General features: G+C 33.0%; 1 protein-coding gene across 1 annotated transcript in view; it reads right to left on the bottom strand.

Moving 5' to 3' along the window:
- The window catches only part of LOC140434593 (transcription factor 15-like), a 48237-nt gene extending 29229 nt beyond the window's left edge, over positions 1–19008 (bottom strand). The window contains exon 1 of the mRNA XM_072522969.1: positions 18736–19008. Within this exon, the coding sequence (XP_072379070.1) occupies positions 18736–18896 (161 nt within the window). The 5' untranslated portion in view covers positions 18897–19008. The remainder of the gene's footprint in view (positions 1–18735) is intronic.
- Positions 19009–19511: the final 503 nt, after the last annotated feature.

Raw genomic sequence — 19511 nt, 5'->3', positions numbered from 1 at the left:
TTGCTTATACATTAAGGTACCTACTTAAAAAAAATTAGTAAAAAATATTTCTGAAATATAATTTAGTTTTAGAAACAGTTTTCATAATCACATGTTGCCGCCACGCCTTAGAGCAATGCAACAAACTTAGGTACATCACTGTACTAATACAGCGCCATTTATTACCAGAACTAAAAAATACTCAGCGAATGGACGAAAACCAACCGCTGAATAGGAATCATCCATGAAGCTTTAACAGGTCGGCTGAAACAATTCTATATTTGACCACCAAAAGATTGAATTTATTTGACATTAAATCAATACTATTCCCATCTATAAAAAATAAATTGCGGTCAACGTTTCTCGAGGAATGAAGCCGCTGAGGCATTTAAACCATATATATTTTGGTATTAATTCGTTCGCTGTAGAAGAAATAATTGATTCAAAATCGTATTGATTTATAGAAGAGTATTTTTTTAAAAACAATAAATGCAGTTTATTTTTCTACCTCAAAATCTATTTAGAACCCTTGTATAAGGCAGTTTGAAATACAAGCTCGTAATTAAATCGATGTTTTTAAGTGGAACTGTGATGTGAAAATAAATCGATTTCATAATAAGAAACTAAATTTCCAATAGTCTCAAATAAGTTTCTAAATTTCTTCTTCTTATAGTGTCGTGCACCTATAATACACCTATTATAGTGCGTTGGCGAATTATCTTAAGACCAGACGCCTGCCTGTTGCGGCGTGCAAAAGCTCGCCAGTGTTACCTATTTATGCCTGTATGGTATGTCCCAAATTGGTACGTTTTGCAGGATATACCAAAAACTAGAGGAGTTCGAAAAAAAATAGTTAAGATGTCATGACTTCTTTTTTCGTTAAAGTAATGATTGCCCAATCAAATCATCAATATAGCCCCTCACAGTAGCGGATACAGGCCGATTATTGAAAAATGGCGAAAACGACAGGGTTAAATTAAAAAATTTTAAAAATTTTATTAAAACTTTTGATAGATATATTATGGAAGCGTTCAGTGGCGTACGAGAAATTCTTTTAGGGGTCTCGCTAAAAAAATATAATACCAACTTATTGTTACGAACATGCATTCGACGTAGCCCATAAAACGGTTGCATCTCGAAATGACGAGAAGCTTCCAGAGATGTATCGAGCGCGGGAGAGATCGACCCGTCAAACAAACGAATTTTTATATTTTATATATAATAACTTTTATATATAAGTAGCTCCGATATTAGCTAAGTTAGTTGATAAGATATTTTCGTGCTGTAAACTTATAAATAAATATATTTATATAAATTAAGAACCGCTCGTTTTATTGAAATATGCTACAGTGGTGTCCGGTGTGAGATTTAAAAATAAATTCGGCAGTGACTGCTAAATAAACATTTTTGAACATTTAAAACGTACGTGTGTGCCTGACCAAAGATGCTGCTACTAAAACTTTCAGTAAAACACATGCGTGGGCAACTAGAAGAACGAGATGAAGACTGCAGCGGGTCCAAGAAGATCCTTCAAGAACGACTGAAGGATGTTCTCAACAAGAATTGAGATGACCCAGAGACATTCCAGTTCCAGTCAGCAGAAGAAGCAGTTTTAACGAAATCAAAAAATGTCTCGCAAATGATTGAAGAAACTTCTCAAATTATTAAAGAAACAGCTAGACAAAACGACGAGAAATTCGAAAAGATTTCTAGAAGATTCGACGAAGTATATAGTCAGAACAATAAAAAATTCGAAGAAGTTTCTAAAACATTCGATAAGATATAAAAAAATGTAAACGACAAGATAGAATACGTAGAAGAGAAGATCAAACAATTAGAGACCATGATAACTAATACAAAAGTGATAGACGTAGAAGAGAAGATCAAACAATTAGAGAACATGATAACTAATACGAAAGTGCCACCACTAGTTAATGCAGTAGTTTTAGATTCGGTGGTGAAAGAAGAATCACCTAGAGACGAAACGATACATCATATGAGATTCAAATTGCCATCATTTGATGGAAAGTCTTCTTGGTCCCTATACCTTAGACAATTTGAAGCTATTGCGACAGCCAATCATTGGACAGAACAAGAAAAAGCTGTTTCCTTGACTACTGCTTTACGAGGTGATGCTGCGGATATCCTAAGATCAATTCCTAAGGGTCGAGAGAAATGTTAACAGACCTTATTCACTCGACTAGACAAACGTTACGGAGATGCCCATCTACAACAAGTCTACAAAGTACAAATAAGAAGTAGAATTCAACGAGCAAGTAATAATTTGCAAGAATTTGAAGCAGATGTTGCTTGTATAGCGCAGTTAGCTTATCCGGAGGTACCAGATAACATTTTGGAAGAAATTGCGGTAGACACCTTCGTCAATAGGTTGAGAGACAGTAAGCTACAGAAAGCTTTACGGCTAGACCGAAAGTTTTAGATGAAGCGCTCGCCATTGCCTTGGAACACGAGACAGCTAGTCGAGCTTCACGGAGCTATCGAGAACGAACCTCTGAAGAGAGCGACGAACAAAACGATAAACGTCTGGAGGAAATCGTACGAAAACTAGTTCGTAACACGATGCCGAAGAGACGCGAAGTCAGATGTTGAAATGGTGGCGACGTAGGCCACATTCGCCATAAATTGCAAGAAAATAATACAACAGTCAGAAAGCTAGAACAGATCGAACACAGGGCTGGAAAAAGTCATACAAATGCTGATGCTCAGTCAAGACGGCCATACAGTGCAAATTTTAATCACTGTCTTAAATTAGAAGAACGACTTTGCCCCGTGGGACGAACCCCCGTCATTAATGATCAATAGCAGCCTCAACAGCTACAAGACGCTCAAGCAGATGATCCATGTATAAAAAGAGTATTGGATTGGATGCGTCGAAGTGAAAGACCTTCTTGGCAAGAAATTAGTGCATATAGTCCAGAAGTCAAGTCTTACTGGACCCAATGGAATTGCCTAGTGCTAAAAGATTATCTTCTGTATAGAACCTTTGAGAACGATGATGGTACAGAAAATAAGCTTCAGTTGATTGTACCAAAAAGTAAAGTGTCAGAAGTATTGCGTCAGTTGCATGCCGGTGCATCAGGTGGACACTTTGGTATTAAAGACTCTGCAAATGGTTCGAGAAGGGTTCTATTGGGTGAACTGTAAAGATGATGTATGAAGATGGTGCCGGAAATGTGAACTGTGTGCAACCAGTAATGGTCCAGTTGATAAAAATAGGGCACCCATGAAACAATACAATGTTGCTAGTCCTATGGAAAGAGTAGCAATCGACATTACAGGTCCACTTCCAGAGACAAATGATGGAAAGAAATATATCCTGGTAGCCATGTATTATTTTACGAAATGGACTGAGGCCTATGCGATACCAAATCAGGAAGCTGCTACCGTTGCAGAGGTACTGGTTAAAGAATTCTTTAGCCGATTTGGTGTTCCCTTGGAGATCCACTTCGACCAAGGGCAAAACTTCGAGTCAACCCTTTTCCAACACGTTTGTAAATTGATTAGTGTCAATAAGACCAGAAAGACACCCCTGCATTCTCAATCAGATGGAATTGTCGAGAGAATGAACCGAACGATGGGTAAACACCGTCTGTCGAAAGTTGTATCAGAACATCAAAGAGATTGAGACCAGCACATTAATTTATTCTTAATGGCCTACCGTGAATGAAACTACACCAGACTCCAACCTGCCTGATGTTAGGTCGTGAAGTTCGTTTGCCCTGCGACCTAGAGTTTGACTACAGACCTTCCGAAGAACATGTTGCAAGCGAAGATTATGTCGATCGCCTGAAGTTAAATGAACAACATTCATGAACTTGCCCAACACATCCAGTTAGCCAGGGACAGAATGAAGGATTAATATGATTCTCGATGCAAGAATGAAAGTTATGATGTAGGTGATCTTGTTTGGCTTTATAATCCACAACGTCGTCGAGGCTTGTCTCCTACACTGCAAAGACAATGGGAGGGTCCGTATGAAATTAAAAAGAAAATAAATGACGTAATATACCGAATTAAGAAGTTGCCGAAAGGTAAACCAAAAGTAGTTCACACAAATCGTCTTGCACCTTATGCTGACTCAAATGAAACAGAAGAAGCACGAACCCTTCAATATGTGATCAAAGATGACCGGCGACCAAGCTTTAATGAATTTATGTCAAATTACGCAGAGAGAAAGAGTGCTAGATTCGGCGTGACCACAGAAGTTCAACAGGATCTTTTTAGTGTTCCGCATAACGTCTCTCAAGTCCACTGTGTTGCCCAAGATCTTGAGACGAATAAAGGAATCTCATCCGTATTTTATAAGAAGTTCGGTCGTTTGGACGAGTTAAAAAATCAGCAGCCTAAAGTTGGAAGAGTACTAAGATTAGAAGATGCTCCTCGATCTTTGCTGTATATGGTGACCAGGAAGTCGTATGCAGACAGAGCAAGCTACCAGGATATATGGCATGCTCTAACTAATTTGAAGAAAATCGTGTGTAATTATGACATCAAGAATTTGGCCTTACCCAAGATAGGCCATGCACTAGAAAATCTAGATTGGAAGATTGTCAGAAGTATGCTTGATCGTGTCCTTCAAAGACAGTATACTGTTATTTCTTTCTGAGGGGTTCATGCAGAGCTGGAGAATCCTGTAGATTCCGCCATCCTGGGCTTACATATAGAGTTGCTGATCGGGACGCTCAGATCTAAGAGGGGAGCAGTGTTACGAACATGCATTCGACGTAGCCCCTATATATTTTGACTTTTTCGTTTGCATTTTTAATTCTCTTTCACCTGATATGACATATTATTAATTTATTTTCAGTCGTTGGAGCTACTCTGCAAATAAATTCTTTATTTAACATCACGTTATAGACACTTGACAAAACTAGAAAACAAAACACTCAAATGTTATTTAAATTCGTTTTTAAGCTACCTATATATCCGGCAGCAGTTAGTTTATCAGTTTATCATCAAATACAAGATAAACTAATTTATTATGCTTAACAAAACCCTAACGTTAAAACTGAATTTCTCTTACCTTCTGATCCCCTGAACTAAGTGAGTATTTTTTATCATGCCAATATAGTTCACTGTGTCAGTTAAATATTCCTACACTGTTACTTATTACCTTTTAATATAACCTACTCTACGAAATAAATATTTTTACAAGATGTAACAATATGTTATTTTAGATAAAAAAAAAACGATGCAATTTACGGAAATCTAAACGTCAAAATAAATTTATTTTAAAGTAAAATTGTGGCTTATTCCCAATAAAACTAGAAAATTGTATTAAGATGTCACAAGAAAATATCTTCAAAACAATAACAAAAAAAAAATAGAAGGGAATAATGTTATATCGGATAAAAAATTATAAATAGAAACGATAAATTTAATAAAATACAGTGTGTTCTATTTCGTAACAATTTTATTTCTAAAATATGGAAACTTTAAAAATAATAATTCACTTTGAACCAACAATTAGCAGTAAGTATTTACTTTACTTACAAGTTAGGTAGGTACTGATTTAATGTTTGCTAAATACAAATGACAGGGGATTAATATCCTCATAATAAAATGTTAAAATGCGTTATTATTGTTGCGAGTTTTATTTTTTAAGTGCCTATAACATAACGTCAACTAAATATATCTGCATGGTAGCTTCAAAAACTGAAAATAGATATATAACATGTTATATCAGGTGAAAGGGAATAAAAAATAAAAACGAAACATGTCAAAATATATAGGGTGTCCCATATAAAAAAACATAAGTTGGTATTATTTTTCTGTAATGAGACCATCTAAAAAATTTTTCGTACGCCACTGAACGCTTCCATAATATTTCTATCAACAGCTCTAATAAAATTTTTAAAATTTATTTTTTTATTTAATCCTATCGTTTTCGACATTTTTCAATAATCGCCCTGTATCTCGCTACTGTGAGGGGCTATTGATGATTTGATTGGGCAATCATTACTTTAACGAAAAAAGAAGTCATGACATCTTAACTACTTTTTTTCTATCTCATCTAGTTTTCGGCATACCCTGCAAAACATAACAATTTGGAACTCCTAAGGAACACCTTTGGAACCAAGTTGCAACGAGTTGCTATCATCAAGTCCTCGTAGACACTTTGTCTCAGGACCAGCAACTTCATGTAGAGTCGTACGTTGCCATATTATCAAATCCACTGGTAACTTCAACATCCTAATATATAAGGTCGAATAATGTAAACTAAATTTTAACCTATAACTTTTAACGGGTTTTTACCCAGATATTTAGTGGCTCAAAACATGTACACCTAGACACTGATGATGGAATATGGATTCCGAAAACGTTTTGTCTTTATGATATAGCCCGATTGGGTTTTTTAATTATATACCTTTTATAATGGATTTTAATAAATTTTTTGTTAAAAAAATAAAATATGACAATAAAAATATTAACAATCGAATCAATAAAAATTCATACCTATTAAAACTGTTTGAAGAAAATAAATGTACTGTAATCTTTATTATTGATAAGAACACGTACACACAGAGTGAATAATTAGAGTAAACTGAAAGAAACTTACTCTACTCACGCTTCCGGCTTCACTTTGCTTACTTACACCCAGAAACTAGTAATTATGGTGGGGCATGTCGCGATGGTCAAGAAGTTGCTAGATTAAAAAGCAGTATCTCCATTTTCTGTAGGAGATACTGCTTTACGACTTGTATAAGGTACTTAATGTCTTTTAACTAAGGAATACCTAACAACAAGTTGAGTTACTGCAATTTTAATAGTCTACCAGACCAAGGAATGAACGCTTACTACTTTCTAACTTTGTTATAAGGCAGTGGCGCACTCAGGGGGGTTTTGGGGGTTAAAATCCCCCAGGACCCTATTCCGACACTGTAACTCACACATTTTAAGGACTTAAAATGGAGGTACATCATAAAAAAATTTCGGTGACCAACCAAACCCCCCCCCCCCCCAGAGACAAATTCTAGGTGCGCTACTGTTATAAGGTAAGGTATATCATTAATTGTATACGAATCCTTATAAAAGAGGAAATTCGAAAATTGCAAAAATTGAAGATACTACCTTCTTGCTTAGGAGAGCAGTAGGTATATTAGAACATAGTTCAGTTTAAATAATACATTTACTATATCAATTCTTCTTTTTCGGATTACCATTTCCTTTAGGGTTTCTTTCGGGACTACAAATTTAATTTGTTTCATATATTTCATCATTTTTTTGTAAATATTTGATTAATTCATGCTTTAATTATCTTTATTACTATTTTTCATTATTACCGAATGATTTCTTTGGTTTAAACTTTTTGAGGCGAAACTTCTATACTGGCGTTGTATTGCTTTTTCTCTATAGTAAAATGCTGAGGCGCGCGTCACGGAAGTAGCCTCACGAAATAGCGGTCTTCACATCGATTCACTAGTCTCCATCAATTCGTTTCTAGTCATTATATATTTATTCTAGGCAGGTTTAAATTAAAAACTTCAGAAAAAATAACCAACAAAATACGGACATTAAATGAAAAGTAAAAAATTAGAATACCTATCTGTCGATAACAATAAAACAAACAGAAAAATAAAATACCAATACTAGAATTCGATTCGTAACGTTTCTCTAATGGTCAAAATTCTTCATAAATGTCATCCAATTAATAAAAATAATGAATCATCTGTTTAAATTTTTATTCTAGACACTTCCCGTTTTAAAATAATTTCATATAATACATTGTCGTATTTTTACAATTATCAGTTCGACTAAAGTGCGACAAAAAGAGTTATTAATAAAACATTTTAAGTTGACTTTTCATATTTATAGTTTGGAAGAGATTTCTTAAGCAGCGAATATTAAATATGGCTTTTAAGAAATAGCCGTCACACTAAACAGTTGGAAGAGTCAATTTACGCCACGGGGATCCGTTGTAAACTTTATTAATAATAATTGTATAACAATAAAATACTGAAAACTTTATTTTCAAAATTTCCACAAAATTTATTATAATATCTTATCACCATAGCTGTTTTGGCAGAGTGCCTTTCTCAAGTGATCTATAATAGGTACTTATTGATCTACATCACTTATTTATCAACTTTATTAAACTCTAAAAAAAATCTACAAAATTAATAAATAAATAATAAAATTCCTTTATTCAATTTTAAAAATATTATTTAGGATTTAAAAATACAGAAAATATAGTATGAATCTTCGCGTTAGTCTACAATACAGCCTATTGTACCACTTTTTTATATTTATTTTTAGCAAGTATCTAATTTACGATTTATTTTCGTCAAAAATTTATGTTCAGTTTTAATAATTTTAATAAACAGATATTAGTCACACTTTTCATATTCTAATAATTCATATTATTAAAATAGTCGTAATATTTTTATGCCGACATTTCGAGAACCGATATTTTCTATTATTAGCTAATTTTAATATCCATATCTGAAGTATGAAGCAATAGGAAAATGACTGTTTTTAATAGTATGTATACGTTTATTAGATTGATGTATTATTGAAGTTGTCCATATTCGAGTTAATTTTACTCTAACTATATGCTACTGTCAATTTGATCTCTTCATCTCAATCTCAATAATTTATTCACTTGACAACATATTGATACAATTCAAATTTTGTACGTTCACAAAGTGAACAGTTTTATATATTGTGAGAGGAATTGATATTTCTACAAAAGAGTAAAGTATGTAATACTAGCTATGTATTTAGATATAAAAAGGCTACCCCCTCCAGTGGCGTCACTACAATTCAGGAGGCCCGGGGCGGAAGTAACCGAAGAGGCCCCTCTCCCCAACATAAGAAAAAGCTAAGAAGAACTCCATATAGGAACTACCTAAATACATCATGTTTGAAATTTAAAGATAAAATATAATAAAATTTATACTTATGCTATGCTAAAAATGACTTTTAATTGAATTAATCTGGTTTGGTTTTATTCGTTATCAAAACATTAAAGCAAGGGTTAACATTGATAACACAAGATTCTTTTGTTAATATTCATACTTTAATTTATTTCAGACTTTTTACTTACAAACATATTTTTTCTTATTTTTATTTCTGAAAATTGTTTGATTACGTTGTCGAAGTTGATGTTTTGTTTGCTACTTCACGTTTTAATCGAGGGCATTGTCAAACTATTAAGCCGGGTGGCTCATCGTGAATCTTATAGTTTTGTATGAGTTTTAATTTTGAAAAATTCCTTTCATTAGAAGCAATAGAGACACATACTATTCCAAAGACATTTGGAACAGATTTCATTAGGTCCATATCAAGAATAAACTGTGCCATCTACAATGTAGTCCAATTTCTAGCATCTTCATTTATTCTTGCAGCTTTTAAATGGTGGCGAAATCTTTTGATTTCATTAACAATTTCTTGCTTATCGAATTCTGAGTCACAATCATTGAATAAATAATCGACCTGAACGATTTTGAATTTTTCGAATACAGTCTCCATTGTTTACATTTTAGCTTGAAGCTCTTGGTGTAGCTTGTCTAAACATTCAAGCATACATCTTTTAGTTTCATCTTTGAGAAGTAGTCCAGCATTTTCGGCTATTTCTCCAGGCATTATCTTTTTTAAACGTCTCCTACTTTTATTTCAAGGGAGATTCCCATTTGATCACATTTCTCCGAAGCAAACCGGAGAGCCTTCGTGACCAACTTATATCGACTGTCTTCCAAAAAGACTTTCAAACTTCTGAGTTTTATTACGACGTTTACAAGGCTTAAACACTCCGTCTGTAAATACCTTTCTAGACTGTTTGTTTCTTGCAAAATGTACCCCCATAAATAAAGGATCCAAGAAATTTAAAATCACAAAAATTCGAGAGTAAAATTTCAGTAGAGCTTCGTGTTATAATATTTTCCCTGGCGTCACACAAGTTTTCTGTAACTTGAACTAATTTATCAAAATGTTTAAAAATATGTTTCACAGCTTCGGCACTCCATCTAGTGTCAGATAGCTGTTTTACAGATACACCTATAACTTCCATTAAATTCCCCATCTGTGTGGAAATTAGTAGAAGAAATTATATAAACTTTTTAAAGTTGCCAAAAGCGTTACACAGCTAGGGTTGATTGCAAATGTATGAACTCCACACAAATTGAGAAACTGGTTTGCACAAGGCATAAAGATGACTTTTGAATTTCATAATTCTACTATTCTATGACTCCTACAAAATAGTAGGTCCAATCCATCATTTTCCAGGGCATTTATAATATCATTGCTTATTCAATATTTGAATAAGCTTTTTATGTGACTGAAACGAGAATTACGATCAGCGCCGGTTTAACAAGGGGTCTTTTCGTGGCTGTAGCACCAGGCGGTTGTGAAGGTTCCCGGGCGGTAACCGCGAAGCACGTACTGTTCCGAAATTATATTGGTTATGGTAAAATAAAATTTGCATACAAATCCACATGGTATCGAATATCATGGTATCAGAAAGATCCAGCACTTTGGCAAGATTGCCATAATTATGCAGAAATGATTCTAGAAAAATGGGTCGAACAGAATCTTACAGGTATGGAATTTTCAATGTCAAAAAGAAATTTCGGCGTACAAAACAGGTATGCCAGTAAGCAAATAGTTTATAAAAAAACTGGTTATTATAGAAGTTATTCGCCGCGATTGGGCAATTTACTCCAAGAGCACTGGCAATATATTTTATCTTTATTGTGTCTTATTTGAAAAAAAAAGAACCAATTTGAAACAGGATTTTTATCACGGAATAAAAGTAGGAAAGATTTGACGAACATGAAACATCCAATGATATAGATAATCTGAAAATTTATAAGACTCTCTTATTAAAACAAGGAAGTTCAAGGAATCATAAGTGTAATAAAGTTTCTGGGTACCAGGAAATTGACATTTAGAGGTACTCATGAAAGAATTGACGAAAAACGTAATGGAAGCTACTTAGGTTTACTGGAACTATTGTCAGAATATGATCCAATTTTAAAAGATAATAATAATAAACGAGCAAATTTAGGTAATGGCAAAACGTCATATCTATCAAAAGATAATATATGTAACGAATTACTGAATATTTTGTCCAATCGATTCATTGATGAAATTGTTAGGCAAATTAAAGCAAACAAATACTTTTGTATAAGTGTAGATTTAACACCTGACATAACACACGATGACCAACTTACAGCGATTTTGAGATATTGTAACAATAAAGGGAATCTCGTGAAAATATTGGTCAGATTTTATAAAAACACTGGGCATAGCTCACAAGAACTTGAGAAAACAGTTATTGGTATGTTAGAGTCTTTGAAATTAGATATTAAGAACAGTAGAGACCAGTCTTATGACAATACCAGTAATAAAAGTGGCAAGTATTCTGGTTTGCAAGAACGTATTAAAGTTTACAATGATTTAGCTCTCTTTGTGCCATGTGCTGCTCACTTTTTAAATTTCGTTTTCCAAAATGCAGCAAATGGTTGTTTGGAAGCAACATCTTTTTTATGTTGGTACAAGCTATCTACAATTTTTTCTCCGTGTCTACATACAGGTGGAATTTATTGTCTCGTGCAATAAAGGATTCGCCTGAGTCGGGGCAGACACTGTTACCTAAAAGAGTGAATACAACCCGTTGGTCTTCTCGTTTTGATGCCGTAAAAGCGTTAAAAAGCAATCACGGTTTGATTAAAATATGTTTGATTGAAACGTCAACGGATGTAAATGAGAACAATATAGTAAGAGTTGAAGCAGCTTCTCTATCGGAAAAACTTCATTTGTTGGAAAACGGAATAATCTTATCATTCTGGCTTGACGTTTTACAAAGGGTTAATGAGGTGAATGAAGTACTTAAAGTAGTACAAAAAGAAAATATGGATTTAAGCACAACCGCTCATCTGTTATCATCTTTAGCAGATTACTTTGATTTCTTACATGATCGTTTTGATCACTACAAGGCCTTAGCAATTCTGTTAACAGTGAACGAAAATTATGCTGAGAACAGGATTATCAAAAAAATACAAACACAATGTTATGTTTTTATAATAGACAATCTTAAATCAGAGATTATTCGCCGATCTGATAGTTATAAATATTGTTTAAGAGCATTTGAATTTTTGTTTAAACTAAAAACTACGGAAGATTAAGATATTTTCAGATCGGCAACCGAATTACAACAAAAATCCAAGTAGGATTTGGCCGAGTTTTTTTTTTCCAAGAATGTGTTTATTTAAAGCATTTGTTAACGTTTCTTTCCCAATTACAAATAGACACTTCTTTAGAATTGGTAAAGGTTTTATACGAAAATAAATTAATATCTTCATTTCCAAACGTTAATATTTGCCTGCGTATTATTTTCTCCATGATGGTCGCAAATACAAGTGGCGAACGCTCTCTTTCGACACTAAAAAGGGTAAGGTCCTACTTAAGAAATGCAATTTTCCAAGAAAATTTGAACTCCTTAGCAGTTCGAATCATCGAAAACTTCGCTTCAGTAAAAGTAAGATAACTCGCTTTTCTATAGTAAAGGCATTTGATTACCTACCTCATGTTACCTGTTTGAATGTTATTTATTCCTTATGTTATTAGGTACATTTTTATTTTACTTTTTGAAGTTCGCCCTTAATTTTTTCTTGTATTTTGTTAGTATTCATTTAAGTTGAAAACCAAAAAAGTTGTAATTGTTTTCCTTATTTTAATAAACTTATTTTTGAACCTGGCGGCAACCGTATCAGCACCGGGCGGCAGACTGTATTAAACCGACACTGATTACGATGCGTACTAATTTTTTATGGCAGTAAACATAAAGTAAACATTAAAACTATTTTATGTTATGTACCAGAGTGTAGTTTTAATTGTTGTTTAAAATTTTTTTTCATTATTTCTTAATTTTTATTTTATAATTTTTATGCCAATTTCAGAGATTTCAGAGAAAGGGCATACATTTCAGACGCCCAGGGCGGAACGTCCCCCAACCTTCGCCACCCCCCTAGTTACGCCACGGGCCCCTTCCCCTTCCCACCAGTAAAATATAGATGGAAAATATCGAAAAACAGAACATAGCAATATGTTCTGAAAATATAATACAAAATATGAATAAAAAATAAGACTTTAATGACATAATATATTAGTCTCTTTTAGATAGATATAAGACATATTATTAGGGGATTTCAATGCCAGAATAGGGGAAGAAATAATACCTGGAATAAATGGGAAAATCAGTAACGGAAAAGAATGGTAGTCTTAAGGACAACAAACGACTTAAGAATAACTAGCACGTTCTTGTAATCATATGATTCAACATAACTATACATTTGAGCAAAAGAAAAAAAATCCATGATATATTTTATAATCACAAATAGTGGATGTGACTGACGTCACCTAATGTAGGGAATGACCACTATTTAGTGCTTTGTAATCGGATTTAAAAGGAATGGAAAGAAAAAAATGTGCAAACGAAAATTTATATCCAAAATGCGATAGGACAAGCGATAGAACTTGAAAACACTGAAAATCAAAGAATCGTGTTAACAAGTTAAAGAAAACTCAAAAAAATATATTAGGGACCATTCTAATGTTACAGATATTCCAAAAATATTATAAATAAAGAATGCTCAACAAAAACAACATGGCTTACTGCGGATAATAAAAAAATGGATAATATGGATTACAGCGAATATTAAATAAAAATGTAAAAAAAAGACATATTTCTTAAACATAAATCATCAAAACGGCAGAATCTTATTAAGAATAGGTATAATACAGCAAGAGCTGTACACATAAATTAGTCAAGAAAACAAAAAACGATTACTGAAAGAGATTGATAAAGGTACTATAAATTATTTTTACGACCAGAAACATGCATGGCGCTTCATAATAAAGCAAAAAAGCAAAGTTAGACAATTGGTGAAAATACCTGCAATAAAGAAACCTTGACTCCCTTCGTTACTGAAATGTTTAAAATAAAAACAGCTATTATCGGAAATTCCAAATATAGTAACTAATTAAGCAATTGCAATAACTATAAAGGCTGTAAAAGAAGGAATTGACAGATTAAATAATCGCAAATAACATTTGAACTTTTAAAACATGTACTAAGTTTCCAAATTTCTATACAAAAAAAAACAACTTTAACAGAATAAGTACCAGACGAATTAAGGAGGATAATCATGCTAATTTTCTTTCGAGAATTTCTACGGACTACAATGATAATGATGTTATCGTAACCAGAAATATCTAAATTAGTTATTAACAACAAAATAATTTAACAAAAAATGGTAGTGGGATCTTAAACAAGGAAAGAGAGGGGACGCGTAATCGTATGGAATTGACTGAAGCATAAACCGGCACCAGAAAGGTTGCCAGGTCATATTTTATTTTTTCAGTAGATTGAGAATAATGGATATATATCAATAAAATAGATTTTTTCAAAATTTATAATTGAATACTAATACAATGATCACTTTTTGAACATGATTTTATCATTGCATATTTTTTAGTAGATCGATATATTGTTTCAGTAAATCAGTAAGTTGAAGTTGAAATCAGTAGATCTAAACATGGCGGTCACATCGAAACTGGCTTCACTTTGTGAAGGTTTATTAAATGAGCGTTAGATGTCCTCCCTCACTCTGTCTTTCCTTGTCTAGGAGTGCAATAATTGAGAATAAAATTATATATCCATGGAAAAGTGTAAGAAGAAATACAAAAAGCGAATAAAGCTAACAAGACAACCGGATGACTAACCAAAATAGAAGAGAAACAAATATCTCTGCGGAAATAAGGAGAGTTGAACAGAAATATCATACGGAATAACAGACAGGGTGATGGTCTGACACCAACACTGTTTAGTTTAGCACTGGAATACGTAGTTAGAAAAACATCAGAAGGTAGAAACAACAATACTTATACGGAACTTAAATCATATCCTAAACAAATAAGTATGTCAATAAACACAAAAAAACGCTAAAATTTTAGAACAAAGCCGATTTGAGAGAGCAACACGACCCTATCTGACAGTTGACAATTTGAGTCAACATCACAAAGGACAACATTGACGAAGCAGAGCTTATCAGAAGAATCATCCTAACCAATTCGGCATAGTTTGCTATAAACCAGATATTTAAATTACAAGGCGCACATCAAAGAACTAAGATACGAATTTACAAGACCATAATTCGACCGATAGTGAGTTATGGATGTGAAACTTGGGTATTGACCCAAAAATCTGAATAGGAATAGAATCCCATACAATTTTGATATATATATATATATATATATATATATATATATATATATATATATATATATATATATATATATTCTAAACAAATCGTGGGAATACGACATTGACGCCATAACATATTCATAGATTTCAAACAGGCTTACGACTCAATTAATAGACCACAGTTATATCAAATATTGCATAGCTTAAACATACCCCAAAATACATCTGACTAGTAAAAGCAACAATGGACTCGTCAACAGCAACTGTCAGAGTACAAAATAAGCTCACTGAAAATTGTTCAATAGTCAAAGGATTAAAGCACGAAGACATTAGACAGCTGGCACTGGCATTATTCAACCTGACTCTCGAATCTGTGATAAGACAGCTCAACATAGGAAGACGTAATCTCCGAACAAATAAATCAATACAGATTGCCGCCTATGCCGATGACATTAGCATTATTTCTCGCAGAACAGAAGAGACAACAGAAATATATTCACAATTAAAAACAGGGCAGAAGAGACCGGACTAGAAACAAATATTCAAAATACAAAAAAACACAGCCAAGAGCTAGGAGAAACAGACACACAGTTGAATTAGAAGACGATATTGAAACTGTAGAAAGTTTCACATATCTGGGAGTTGCATCAAACGCGGATGGAACAGAAGAATCATAAATTCAAAGAAAAATAGTAAAGGAAAAAAACCTTACTTTCCACTCGCCCATGTGTTCCGCTCTATAAACACACACTGGAGATCGAAAATCAGGGTCTACAAAACTATTATCAGACCAATAGTATGTTATAAATGCGAGACATGGGTGATGACTGAAGGCACAAAATGAAAGCTGGAAGTCTTTGAAAGAAAAATCCTAAAAAAGATATTTGAACCTATTAACGAAAAGGTACAAGCATAAACTCTACCAACTATTCAAAGAGGCGCCGATCTCAGAATTCGTTAAACTTCAAGACTTCGATGAGCTGGTCATGTAGTGAGAATGGAGACCGAAAGATTGCCAAAAAGAGCCCTAGATAGTAAAATGCGGGGCGCAAGACCAGAAGAAAGGCCAGGGAAAAGGTGGGAGGATGAAGTGGCAGCGGACGCGTAAAATTTTGTAGACGTGAGAGGTCGTAACGAATGAAGAGGTTTACTGAAGGAGACCAGGGCTTGAATTGGGCTGTAGAGTAATAGGATATATAGAAATAACAGAAGAATGTTGTGATACAGATAATTAGAACAAAATGTGGCCTAGAAGATAGAAACATGTTGAAAAAACATGAAAATAGAATGAAATCAGCATATATGTCAGAAAGGAAATCTTTAAAAAATATATTTAAAAAAAAGGAATAATCTAATATTCAAAAGAAAGAAATAAAACAACATAAAATTCAGTCTGGTACTTTTACTCCCAACACTTTTGACCATAAATTGACCAATTATGTTACCATCCGAAGCTAACCAATCTTAAGACTCGAGTATCTGGTATTTTATCGTGATATAATAATAACAACTGTTACATGAGATGTATAGAAAGCCACGAATTGGAAAAAGCAGAAAAAAGAAAACGTCGATAGTAATAGAGAGAAAGATATCCATATTATGATTACCTAAATAAAGAAGTAGTAAAGTGTCAACGTTTCAATAACAAGAAATATAATTTTTGAAGTTTTGATTTCCACTTCGGAAAAAATACAAAACATTAATAAATTAAACAAATTTTGTTTTTTCTTAGTTGCTGAAAAATTCTTTTAATAATTTAATTTTAAAATACACATTTTTTAAATAAATAATCGAATATTGAATTTAATTCAAATAATATTTTAGTAAGTTTTGATATAAATAGTTTATTTACAAATGTGCCATTTTTATAGCCATGGGCTCTAGTTTATCTCCATTGGTAGCCAATATATTTATGGAAGATTTTGAAAGAAATATTAATTCTAAACAAAATTTGAAAACCCGCAGTATGGTGGAGATATGTAGATGATGTGTTTTCAATATGGCCTCAGGGATCAGAGTTGTTGGATACATTCCTGAACGATATAAACGGTAAAGAAGAGAAAAGAACATTTACCATGGAAAAAAACAATAACACACTACCTGTCCTGGATGTTTTAATATCAAAGAAGGATACTAGATATGAGATTCAGGTGTATAGAAAACCAACACACATCAGCAGATATCTAAATTGCAAATTAAATCACAACATCAATATTAAAGGGAATTAAATAAAATTAAATAAAAAAAGGGAATCATTAAATCCTTACACGATAGAGCCAAAATTACGTGTTCTAACAAAAATTCGTTCTAAGAGGAGAAACATTTGTTTGAAACAACAATTTCTTAACATCTATTTTATGAAAAAATGATTATCCTTTGTCGTTTATAAATAAGAAATTTTCAAAAACCGACCGAATGAAATGGAACGGGATCCTACAGAATCCACAAGGAATAATACGAGAAAAATAACAATACCATACATAAAAGGATTATCAAAAAAACTCAGAACGATAGGAAATAAATTCAACATTCAAAACAACAAACACATTTGATCTAAAACTAAACCTAACAATGAACAAGAAAGAACAAAGAATTGTATTTATAAAATACCTGGTGAATGTGATCATTTTTATTTAGGTGAAACACCAAGATCATTAAATATTAGAATAAGTAAACATCAATCTCATATTAAAAATAGAGAATTTGATAGATTCAAATATGTACCTAAACACGGAAGGAAAAATAAACATAGGGTTCAATGGAAAGATTCAAGTATATTGAGACCAATGAGACCAATCGCGTCTCAAATTCCTCGGCAGAATGCAGTAGGATTCGCTGACCCATAGTAAAATAGGAAATCAATAAAAAGAAAATACCACAATTAGTAAGTCAATACCATATCAAGGATACATCATTAATGTTTTTAAATAATATACATATAAAATCAGAGTTTGGTGTTTATTGCGAGTAAACTAAATGTAAGACAAAATACTTCCCATGTCGAGATAGTATTATGAGTTTTTTTCCTGGTTTTTCCTCATGATTTTCTATGGAATCACTAATAGTAGAATTTTTACTGTCATCATTTCATGTGGTTGTCTTTTTAAAGACGAATCACATGCTATAATTTTTCTGATGGATATTCTCAAGTTAAAGTTGTTTTCATGTAATCAAATGAAGTATCTTACAATAAAGTCGTCCCAGAAACGCAACTCAACAGTATTGGCAATATCACTTTAAAGTCGTCTACTTTAAAATGTATAGGTAACATATGTCTGAATTGTCAATATGAGTGAGTCAGATAAAATTAAATTATTAGAAAAAATTTTTCACCAAGTAACAAAAAACAAAATTTGGTAATTAAATGTGTGGTTTATTCGCATTATATATATTAGTTAATACAAAAATGTTACACATTGTCAAACAGTTTCAAAATCATATTCCGAAGATTGGCTAAGGAAATGATGATGAAACAACTCATGGTTTCCCATACAGTTTTCGAAGATAAATAAGAATAAATAAATATATACCTTTGTGTCCTATCTCTCTCCCTAGCATTCGCCTGGCTCCTCTGCCGTACGGGAACCCCATACTCGGTTTCAAAAGTATAAGATTTTCTTTTTTTATTCCCGTTCGCACTTCCGTTGAACTTCTGTTCGCTCATTTGTTCCGAAAAATGCAAAAATTCCATGCTGTCACCCCGTTGGACCGCCGATCTTAATTAGTTAATTGATGCCGACTAATTGCCTTAATTGGCCCGAGAGACTAAACAACCGACGATTCTGTATTTTGCCCTGCTTCTGAACGACTAACTACTAACTTGGAAATAATTCGGGATGTGAAATGTATATCAAAAAGAGGCGAAGAGATCTACTGGCGGATTCCCATTAGGACAGCGCCGTACTTAGGATATAAGAAAATTATATAATTTTTCAAATTCAAACTATTGAATTGAAATATAAACTGAGTTTATATTTCAATTCAATAGAGATATAAATATTAGTTTTATCGACTTTGAAAAGGTCTTCGATCGTGTAAATAGGATACAGAGGTTAAAAATCTCAAGAATATATGAGATACCACTAAAAATCATACACTTTATTAAACTCTTTCATTAAGTGGTGAAGTACCATAGTATGGTACATACCAGTCAGGTGAAGTAACAGAAGAAATAGCCGTAGAAAGTGAAGTCAAACAGGGTTGTGTATGACCGCGCTCCCTATTCCTCATAATGATAGATTTGGTAATGAGAAAATCAAATGATGATCGAACAGGCATCAGATGGAACCTACTCAAACAGTAAGAA

The sequence above is a fragment of the Diabrotica undecimpunctata genome, chromosome 2, assembly GCF_040954645.1.
Source record: "Diabrotica undecimpunctata isolate CICGRU chromosome 2, icDiaUnde3, whole genome shotgun sequence".
Classification (NCBI taxonomy): Eukaryota; Metazoa; Arthropoda; class Insecta; order Coleoptera; family Chrysomelidae; genus Diabrotica; species Diabrotica undecimpunctata.
The sequence above is the reverse complement of the archived record's forward strand: the minus strand, read 5'-3'. Positions and strand labels throughout refer to the sequence as shown.